An 11580-nucleotide genomic window follows, 5' to 3' on the forward strand; every position below is an offset into this window, starting at 1 on the left:
CCGCCTGCCTCTGCCTCCCGAGTGCTGGGATTAAAGGCGTGCGCCACCACGCCCGGCTCCCTTCACATATTCTTGATACTAAGTCTAACTCTGTTGAAAAAGGTCCCAGGTTTGTAATGCTATCTTTCAAGGTACTTTGAATCCCTTTTTTCCTGGTATACACTCAATCTGGGGCTGGCACATGCTAGGCAAGCAAGCATATTACCACTGAGATATATCTCTAGCCCTTTTTTATTTTAAGGCAGGGTCTCACAAAATTGCCCATATAGCCCTCGAACTAGTAATTTTCTTGCCTCAGCCTCCTCAATAGCTTGCATTATAGGCCTGCACGAACAGGTCCCAGTCTTCAAGGTATTTACTGGAGGCACATATTGATTTCAGTAGACCAATTTGCACAATTTTTATTTCTTTGCTTATTTATTGCATGTCTATATACTGTGACATGACTGTGGAAGTTAGAAGATAACTTCTAGGGGTCAGCTCACACCTTTTACCATGTGAGTCCTAGGCATCCAACTCAGGTCATCAGGCTTGGCAGTAAGTACCTTTACCAACTCAGACTTTTTTTAAAGATTTGTTTCTTGTATATTTATATGAGTACACTGTAGCTGTCTTCAGACACCCCAGAAGAGGGCACTGGATCCCATTACAGATGGTTGTGAGCCACCATGTGGTTGCTGAGAATTGAACTCAGGACCTCTGGAAGAGCAGCAGAGACTGCTTAGCCATCTCTCCAGCCCCTAACTCAGTCATCTTGCTGGCCCACTTTTTTTGTTGCTGTTTTGTTTTGTTAAGACAAAGTCTTGTTGTATAGCCCAACTGACCTCAAACTCATAGAAATCCTCTGGCCTCAGCCCCCCAAGTGTTGGAATTACAAATGTGAACTACCATACCTAGATTTGTTTTTTGGTTTTTGTTTTTAGTTTTTGTTTTTCGAGACAGGGTTTCTCTGTGTAGCCCTGGCTGTCCTGGCATTCACTTTGTAGACCGGCTACGTAGATGATTTGTATAAATGCTTTTAAAACTATTTAATTAGCCAGGCAGTGGTGGTGCATGCCTTTAATCACAGCACTTGGACCTCCTGATACTAGAACTGGAGTTCCAGGTGGTTGTGAGAGACCTGTATTGGGATTCCAAGCCATGTCCTCTGCCAGATCAGTACACATTCTACTGTTGAGCTCAACTTGTCCATTTTGATAATGCTTTTCATGGTATAAGAAACCCATCCCAAAGGTACTCAGTGGGGTAAGATTGCTTTCTGGACAAGCTTGAGTATATGAGTTCAAATCCCCAGTACCCATATAAAAAGCCAGGCATAGTTATATAAATACCTGTTATCCCTGTGTCATTTGGGGGAGGGGTGTGTGCTATGAGGATCACTAGTTCCAGCTTTAGTAAAAAACCCTTTCAAGACAAAAAGATGGCCGGGGGTGGTGGCACAACGCCTTTAATCCAAGCACCTGGGAGGCAGAGGCAGGTGGATTTCTGAGTTTGAGGCCAGCCTGGTCTATAAAGTGAGTTCCAGGACAGCCAGGGCTATACAGAGAANCCCTGTCTCGAAAAACCAAAAAAAAAAAAAAAAAAAAAAAAATGGGCTGGTGAGATGGCTCAGCAGTTAAGAGCACCGACTGCTCTTCCAAAAGTCCTGAGTTCAAATCCCAGCAACCACATGGTGGCTCACAACCATCCGTAACAAAAATCTGATGCCCTCTTCTGGAGTATCTGAAGACAGCTACAGTGTACTTACATATAATAAATAAATAAATCTTTAAAAATGTATTTAAAAAAAAGTAAGATAGAAAGACCCAATGTCCTTCCACTAACTTTTGCCATGCCCCCACACATAAGGGGGGAGGTCAAGAGCCTTACCACTTACTATCTCAACAAATGGGTTACAGAAGGTGTTGTCCAAGGCCAGCTTAGTCCATATAGTAAGTTACACAACAACCAAGGCTACATAAGACTCGATCTCAAAAATAACAAAAACAAAAGAAAAATAGATCTTTTCTTCCAAAGTTAGGAAAATACTTAACTATTAACAAATCTAAATACTATCTCAAAGATTTTTTTAAAAACAAGGTCTTATATCCCAGGCTGGCTGGTCTCAACCTGCCTGTGACACTGTGACATTGAAGTGCTGCTAAGCATGCCTTTTGCCCCGGGATTACAGGCATGCTGGGAATGGAACCCAGCGCTTCATGTATACAGGTGCACTGTAGGCACATGGCACACACCACATGGGCATACGCACGCAAACATATTCTTTCTCTTTCTCTCTTCTTCCCTCTCCCTCTCTCTCCATAAATAAAATAAACAACTCCTAACACGGAATTTTAGAAAATCTATGCTAGCCAGGTACAATGGCACAAGCTTATAATTTTAACTCTTAAGACTCAGGAAGAGCTGGGTAGTAGTGACACATGTCTTTAATTCCAGCACTTGGGAGGCAGATGCAGGCGATTTATGAGTTCTAGGACAGCTAGGGCTACACAGAGAAACCCTGTCTTGAGAAGAAAAAAAAAAAAAAAGACTGAGGCAGAAGCTGAAGACTGCATCCACAATAAAAACAGACCCTGTTTCGAATACAAAGGAAAGGAAACAGTCTATACCACAGTTTAACACTGTGGTGTTCACTATGTGCTGGAAAATTCATCTGAATATGCTGGCATATACTTTTGATCCCAGCACTGGAAAGGCAGAGGAAGAGGCAGGCTAACTTCTAGGAATTATTTACTTCTAACCCGGTCTACATAGCAAGTTCTACGCCTGCCTAGGCTACATAGCAAGAATTTGCCTCTAAAAACCAATCAACCACTCACCCAATGAATAAAACAAAATAATGAAAATCACAAAAGACTAAGAGATCAGATTCTCTCCTCCAATTTTTGAATAAAATATTTTACATTTTAAGCTACATCAAAATTATATTTTAAAAAGCTTATCAAGCACACACAACATATTGTTATATTTTATGGCCCTCATAGTTGTGATTGAATACTCACGAGATCAGCATATTTCTTACAGAGAGCTGCCAGTTTCTCCTCTGGGGTTGAAAGGGTGTTTAGCGCTTGCATCAGTAATAAAACTTCTTTTCCTAATGATTAACAAGGTAAGAAATAAGTCCTGAATAATAAGATCAAATATGACCTGTGAAGTCTACCAATACTTCCCATGTTCTAATCTCAGAACAAAGTAATTTCTACCTACAACAAGAAATATGGTATTTGCCAGTTCAATTTTGTAAGTATTTTGACCTGGGTGTGTTGTCTCAAACCACTAGCTACAACATGCAAAAGGATCTTCAAGTTCAAGACCATCCTGGGTCACAGAGTAAGACCCTGTATCAGAAAACCATAGGCAAATCAAACAAACTAATGATACAGCTAAGTGGAAGAGCAATTGGTTGCCGTGTCCTGGGCTTGACTCTCAGCAAGGTGAGGAGCTACTTTTACTTTGTGGATTAACAGACCCTCCTCTGTTCATCACCCATTCCCATCTCAGATTTCTACACTAACACTGCTAACTAAGAATTCTTATGGAAGAAGTAAATATTCCCTTGTCTAACCATTAGATGTCTATGTTAAGTCAAATGGCAAATTAAAAAATGGCAAAGGGGGCTGGTGAGATGGCTCAGTGGGTAAGAGCACCCGACTGCTCTTCCGAAGGTCCAGAGTTCAAATCCCAGCAACCACATGGTGGCTCACAACCACCCGAAATGAGATCTGATGCCCTCTTCTGGTGTGTCTGAAGACAGCTACAGTGTAGTTACATATAGTAAATAAATAAATCTTTAAAAAAAATGGCAAAGGATATTTTTTAAAGATTTATTTATTTATTTTATGTATATGAGTACCCTGTAGCTGTACAGATGGTTGTGAGCCACCATGTGGTTGCTGGGATTTGAACTCAGGACCTTTGGAAGAGCAGTCAGTGCTCTTATCCGCTGAGCCATCTCACCAGCCCGGCAAAGAATATTTTTGAAAGCTTCAATCTGACCAAGTATAAATTTAGACAGACTTTAAGTTGGTTTCAGTTGGACATATGCTTTGCCTATCTCAAATGTACATACCTTTCCTATGTGCAATTAAGTAACTGTCTAGTAATTTACTCTGTTATTCCTGTGTTAGCCAATGCTATCAAAAGCAAAAGAACAGCAAGACAACACTTCCCTGAGGTGGGATGGAAGGAAGGCATAACAGTATTTTAAGGACTTTGACAGGGAAAATCAGGTAAGGACTGTATTTCAAAATAGGTCATTTTTTTTCTTTTTTCTTTTAATTTTTTGGAGATGGTTTCTCAGCAGCCCTGGCTATCATGGAACTCATTATGTAGTAGACCAGGTTGGCCCTGAACTCACCTGCCTCTGCCTCCTGAGTGCTGATACTAAAGATGTGTGCCACTATGCCTGGCTTAAAAAAAAAAAAAATCACCAGTTTCTTTCTTTCTGTCTTTTTTTAGATTTGCATTTGTGTATGTAAGTGTTTTGCTTGTATGTCTGTGCACCACATATGTGTCTAGTGCCCACAGAGGCCAGAAGAGTGTATCTGATTCACTGGAACTGGAGTTGCAGGTGGTTGAAAGCTACCATGTGAGTGCTGGGAACCAAACCTGGACCATGTGCATTAGTTTCAACTGCTGAGCCATTTCATCAGCCCTAAGATACCATTTTCATTTTTAAAAATGTTCACTCTTATAAATGAGCTATCTCATTAGTGTGTGTACATCCATGACTGGTATAGATTCCTTTGGAAATGACTTGAAGACTGAATGTGAGCACAGTGGTGGCTTGAGCCTAAGAAAGATCCCAACGGAGTAAGATGCCTTCTTCTACCTCCAAAAAAAAAATGAGAAAACTTTTCTACTTACATAAGATTTTACTAGTAAAGCCCAAAAGCCATTTGGCCTAAGACTAATAATAACACGGTGAGAATTTATGAACTCAAACACATGTTGTTAATATGTTTGTTTTCAGTGCTAGGACTTTTTTGTGTGAAACAGAGTTTGCACGCTACAATTCACTTTTAATTTATTTTTAATTTATTTGTTTTTAGAGAAACTCTGCCCAGGTTAGCTTTGAATTCCTAGACTCAAACAATCCTCCTGCCTCAGCCTGAGGAGTAGCTGGGATGATAAATATGTACTATTCACCTAAATAAAATTCATTTTTAAAATACATAATTTTTGTCTAGAAAAAGGCTAAGAAAAGGAAAAATACACAATTTAGTATATTCACAAGGTTGTACAATCATGACAACTATTTAATTGAGAATTTTGGGTTTGTTTGTTTGGTTGGTTGGTTGGTTTTGGTTCGGAGCTGAGGACAAGCTGAGTGCCTTGTGTTTGCTAGGCAAGAGCTCTACCACTGGGCTAAATCCCCAACCCAGGAGTGTTTTTTGTTTGTTTGGTTGGTTGGTTGGTTTTTGGTTTTTTGGTTTGTTTGTTTTTTCGAGACAGAATTTCTCTGTGTAGTCCTGGCTGTCCTGGAACTCACTCTGTAGACCAACCTGGCCTCAAACTCCGAGTGCCTCTGCCTCCCGAGTGCTGGGATTAAACGCATGCACCACCACGCCCGGCTTGAGTGTGAGAAAACTCCTTCCAAAAGAAAGGTAACTCTAGGCACATATACAACCCCTATAGAGCAGGGTGTGGTGGCAAACACCTTTAGTTCTAGCTAAAATCAAGGCCAGCTTACTTTACATATTGAATTTCCTGACAGCCAGGGCTGCATAGTGAGGCCATCTCAAAACAAAAGCAAAGAAAAAAATACCCCTTACCAATCATAGATGGAAATTATGTGGTGGTAAACTTAACTGTAGCACTTAGACAGAGATAGGTGGTTATAAGTTTGAGGCAGCCTGGTCTACATAGCAAATTACAGGCCAGCCCGGTCTACATAGACCTTCAAAAATTAAAAAACAAAAAAAAATTAAGGGCCAACCAATGAGACTAAAAGGAGATTTCAGTCATGAGATTCAGCATATCACCAGATATTGTCTAGCATCCATGAGGCCACAGGTTCAATCCTTGGCATGGAGGACAATGAAACAATACACAACAACACAGTTTAATGGTTTGCCAGGCATGCAGGCCTTGATGCACTTGGGAGCTAAGTCAAGAGGATCAGAATTTATTAAAGGCTAACCTCAGTGAAACAAGAAGCTTGAACTATATGAGACCTTGTCTCAAAAAAGCAAAAAAGATTAAGCATATCACTTTTTTTTTATCTAAGTCACAATCTATGTAGAAGAAAGCAAAAATTATCTCTGAAACCTAAAAAAAAAACCCACTTTCTGAAGTACAGTTAACATACTGTCTATAGAATTTTATGTCTAGTCTTTTTTTGTTGTTATTTTATTTTTCAAGACAGGGTTTCTATGTGTAGCCCTGGCTGTCCTGGAACTCTTTAAATCAGGCTGGCCTCTGTCTCTTGAGTGCTTGAATGTCCAGTCTTAAACTGATTACATAGTTTTCATATACATTTTGATCAGCCTAGAAAAGATGAAAATAATGCCAGTCAAATGCTACTCCATCCTCAAATTTTATCAAGTTAATTCTTGATTATATAGAGAGCTAACTAAGCTTCCTTCTGTTCTTCCTACCTCCTGTACATAACTGCAGCAAACAAGTTGACTAATCTGAGGTAACAGGTATTTATTTTATTCTATGTGTGTGTGCACCACAGTACATGTGTGGATGTTAGATGAAAACTTGTAGCAATTGTGCTACAAGTTTGACAATTGTGGGTCCCTGGGATCAGACTCAGGCTTAGCGCCAAGTACCTTTACCCACTGAGCCACCTCACTGGCCCATAACAAGTGTTATTGTTAAGCATACCCAACCTAGCACTGTTCATGGTCACCTGTGTTGGACACAATGTCAATAAAATGAACAATAGATGAAAACATGCAACTAATGAACAGTTCTTACCTAAGGTCTTCTCTTTGTTCCTGCTGCACTCTGAATCTTGCTGGCCATCAGGAAGACCTGTTCGAGCTTCTCGTCCAGGAATTTCTTCTCTTTTCTCCTGTGTACAGAATACTGAGCTCACCAAATTTCTGTTCTTTGTAATAAAGTCACTGCCTTCATCCCCTTCCAGTGAATGTTTCTTAGTTGTGCCACCACAACTGGAGTCTTGATGTTGAAGAATATCATTTGCTTGAGAGTTACATACCATGTCTGCTTTTACTCCTAACCCACAAATTCTAGCTTCTTCCATTGTGCCAATTTCAAACTAGAGGGGAGAAAGACGGAAAGAGTTAAATTGAATGGAATCAATCTTTATAACCAATGTCATGCCGTAAGTTAACAGTTCTTTTACTTAGTGGTTTCTGTGTTCAATGTAAACAAGGGAGCTTTTAGGTTTCACTGGACATGATCTAAACTGTTGAACATAAAGCTATTAAAGTCAAACAGCTGGGGTATAGCTCTGAGGTAACAGTGCCTTGCTTCAAGAGCCCTTGGGTCTCATCCATAGCACTGCCAAAAGATAGTTAAAATAAAGCCTAACTATATGCTCCCAGAGGAGACAAAAATGCCAGTTAGTAATAAATCTGAACTTAGTTCCCTAGACAAATTCAAGATTTAAAAATAATTACTATCTTTTAAACAGTAAACTGTCCCAAGTTGATTAAATGGTAACTATCCTGTTGTTATCTTAAGGATGATAGGACAGTACAGCTAGCTAGCTAGGTGGCTATCCACCAAAAACTATCTCCTGCAGTATCTAGTGCACTAGGAACGGAGGGACAGGTGGTAGCATCAAGTAGTAACACACTACATTTCCCAGCCCATTGACCCCCATGTTAGGCCAGGCTACGAGTGTCACTTTAGGAACCAGATTGTTATTCTTAGAAGGACATGTAGTCTTTGTCCTCATCTCTTCCCCATTCTGGTTAAATACAGAGGTCACCAGGTGCTGTAAGATGGCAGGGCCAGAGGACAAAAGCAGCCTAGCCCAAAATGGCACTCTATCTGCAAAGAAAACACATTCTAGAATATTAGGTGGGTGAATAATAAACTTCTATCATGTTATACAAGCACCATTGAAATCTCCACTATATTCCTAAAGATCTGGAAAAAGAAATTCTGAAGTTCATATGGAGTCAAAAAAAAAAAAAAACCAAAAACCCTAGCCGGGCGTGGTGGCCCACGCCTTTAATCTCAGCACTGGGGAGGCAGAGGCAGGCCGATTTCTGAGTTCGAGGCTAAAAAAACAACAAAAAAAGTATACTGTATCTGTCTTCGAACACACCAGAAGAGGGCATCAGGTCCCATTACAGATGGTTGTGAGGCACCATGTAGTTCCTCACATTTGAACTCAGGACCTTCAGAAGAGCAATCAGAGCTCTTAACCACTGAACCATCTCTCTAACCCAATAAAATCTTCAAAAAGATAAATAAAACAAAATTAGTGGGAGTCAGACACTTAGAAAACTAAGGTAGAGGCCTCTGAGTCTGAGGGCATCCTGAGCAAAGACAAGAACAGCAATTAACAAGAGCTGCTTCCTAACTCTTATTACACTTATTTTTTTTATAACTCTTATTTTTTTTGAGTATGTGCATTGTGCAAGCGTGAGTGCATGTGTGTGCATGTGTCTGTATAAGCATGCCACAATCCATGTGACAAGTTATTAGAGGACAACTTGTAGGAGTTGGTTCTCTTCTTGTGGATCCGAAGCATTGAATCTGGGTTCTCAAGCTTGGTGGCAACTGCCTTAATCCCCTGTGCCACATGTTATTTCTACTTATAACATACCAGGGCTGGAGAGACAGCTCAGCAGTTAAGAGTATACTATTGCTGTAAACTATTGCTGTAAAAGTTTGCTTCCAAAAGCCATGTGCATATAACTCTAGCTTTATTTAGAGGGATCACCTCTATCCTATAGAGGCAATACTCTTACATGCACCCACCTACACACATAGACACACACACACAAAACTTAAAGTATTTCAAACTGTAACATATCCAAACTGAAGAGCTAAAAATAATTGAAGGATCAGTGTAGAAGGAAATGAAGACATTAAGGCCACTACTACTTATCTTGTATGATCTAAGGTTGATATAAATCAATTACTATGCTGTTAGGGTGTTATCTTACTCTTTTTAAGACATGGTCATTTTTAACCCAAACTAGCCTAGCATAGACTGTATCTCCAAAAAGGCCTTGAACTCCTGGTCTTCCAGATACTATGTCCCAAGTGTTGGAATTACAGGCTAGTGACACTACTTTCTGGAGAACAAATTGGCACTGCAATTCTTTGGCAATATGGATAGCTTCTAACCCACTTAATTCCACTGCTAGGATTTCACCCAAGTGTGTACATAGGTGCACTGAAAGGCCAAAAAAAAAAAAAATTTTAAAGCAGCACTACTTGGAACGCTCCTAAAACTAAATCAACTCAACAGAAGAATTATCAGTTGCAATATGTTCAGAGCACTGAGCCATGAAAATGAACACAGTGCAAACACAGTAGCACGCTTTCACAGACCTAACATCAAGAGGAAGGCTTCAAAAAATATTTACTGGCCGGGCAGTGGTGGCGCATGCCTTTAATCCCAGCACTCTGGGAGGCAGAGGCAGAGGCAGGGGGATTTCTGAGTTTGAGGACAGCCTGGTTTACAGAGTAAGTTCCAGGACAGCCAGGGCTATATAGAGAAACCCTATCTCTAAAAACAAACAAGCAAAAAAATTTACTGAAGGGAACAATTTATGTATAAAAAGAAGCTAGGTAAATAGATGGTACTAGAAATGAGCCACTGGATGGGCTTCCTAGAGTGTTTGGTAATATTTCTTGACGTAGGTGGGATAACACACATGTTCACATCCTAAAAACATTAATTGGTATACTTTTTTGGTTTTGTTTGTTTGTTTTTTCAAGACAGGGTTTCTCTGTGTACTCCTGGCTGTCCTGGAACTCACTCTGTAGCCCAGACTGGCCTGGAACTCAGAAATTCGTCTGCCTCTGCCTCCCAAGTGCTGGGATTAAAGGCGTGCACCACCACGCCCAGCCAGGTGTACTCTTCTTAACTTCAAAGTTAGTTAAAAGCTGGGAGGCTGGTTGTGGTACTACTCCCCTTTAAGCCCAGCACTCTGGAGTCAGATGAGATCCTACTTGGGGATGAGCAGGGAGATAGGGCTTAGCAATTATTATGTGCTGCTCTTTCGAATGACCTGAGTTCTGCCTCCAGAACGCACGTCAGATAGTTCACAACGATCTGCTACTGTACCTACAGGGGAGCTGTTACCCTCTTCTGGCTTCTGAGGGTATGTATGTACACTCTCCCTCACTCTCTCACACGTTACAATTATCTCATTATATAGCCTGGCTATCCAGCAACTCACTACATAAACCAGGCTGACCTTGAACTCAAGAGATCTGCCTGCCTCTGCCACTTGAGTGCTGGGATTAAAGGCGTGTGTCACCATGACCAACTTACTTAAAAGTTATAAGGAACAAAATAAATCTTTTTCCCTAAGGAAATTAAAAATAAGTTCCTATGAAAAGCAGCTATAGTGCTGAAGGAAGCAGGTACCTGAGTGTAAGAATCAGCTGGTGGGCACCATGGCTGAGACGTAACAGTAGACCTAGGTTCCATGGTATGGTAGTTTGAATAGGTATGGCCCTTAGGTATGTTTGAATGCTTAGCCATAGGGAGTGGCACTATTAGGAGGTATAGCCTAGTTGAAGTAGGCTTTGAGCTATCCTATTCTCAAGCTATACCTAGTTAGTGTGGCACACAGTCTCCTTCTGCTGCCTGCAGATCAAGATGTAGAACTCTCAGCTCTTTAACACCGTATCTGCCTGCATGCTGCCATGCTTCCAGCCTCAATAATAGATAAAATAGACTTAAACCTCTAACCCTGTCAGCCAGCCCCAATTAAATGTCACTTTATAAGAGTTGCCTTAGTCATGGTATCTCTTCATAGCAACGAAACCCCTAAGACAATGGAACTTCAAGAAATCTGGCCCAAGAAAGTAAGCCCACTGCAGGAGAGCCAAATATGAAGTATGGAGAGGTGGCGTGTATGCTGCTGATTATTGAAGGAGATGTGGAATGAACAGTGGAACAAGCTGAGCTGGCAGATTCCCACTGACAAGTTGGGTGAGAATATCAGACCAGATGGTTGTGAGCTGCCATGTCGGTTCTGGGAACCAAAACGAGTCCTCTGCAACAGCAGATTCTCTTAATGCTGTCTTCGACCCTGCCTGACCCTAATGAGATGCCTTGCCTTCCCATTACTGGATTCCTCCCTCTGATCTCGACTCCATCCGAGGCTAGCTCCAAAGCTGGCCTAGAGTCAGAGGCTTGCTCTGTGGAGCCTCTTCTATCCCCTTCCAGCAATTCCAACTGAGTAGAGGCTTGAGCACCTCTGGGAACAGCATGTAGGAAAATATAAGCACAACTCAAAGTGTCTTTCTACGCATGCTGCGGTGTTGTTATTCTTTTTCAATCTGTAGCAGGTGGGAGATATGGACTTTTGTCACTTAAAGAAACACTTAAAGAGTCCGGCTGGGCAGTGGTGGCGCACGCCTGTAATCCCAGCACTTGGGAGGCAAAGGCAGGTGGATTTCTGAGTT

The 11580-nt window shown here is 41.1% G+C and overlaps 1 protein-coding gene across 4 annotated transcripts in view; it reads right to left on the reverse strand.

Moving 5' to 3' along the window:
* Txlng (taxilin gamma) overlaps positions 1–11580 on the reverse strand; it is a 50742-nt gene that overhangs the window by 27051 nt on the left and 12111 nt on the right. For 3 of the 4 annotated variants that reach the window (XM_021152780.1, XM_029473101.1, XM_029473100.1), the window contains 2 exons: positions 6928–7231; positions 3003–3094 (listed from right to left, as the gene is read on the reverse strand). In XM_021152780.1, the coding sequence (XP_021008439.1) occupies positions 3003–3094; positions 6928–7231 (396 nt within the window). The remainder of the gene's footprint in view (positions 1–3002; positions 3095–6927; positions 7232–11580) is intronic. The other variant, XM_021152781.1, reaches the window with a different exon arrangement.

Source organism: Mus caroli, chromosome X, assembly GCF_900094665.2.
Source record: "Mus caroli chromosome X, CAROLI_EIJ_v1.1, whole genome shotgun sequence".
Lineage (NCBI taxonomy): Eukaryota > Metazoa > Chordata > Mammalia > Rodentia > Muridae > Mus > Mus caroli.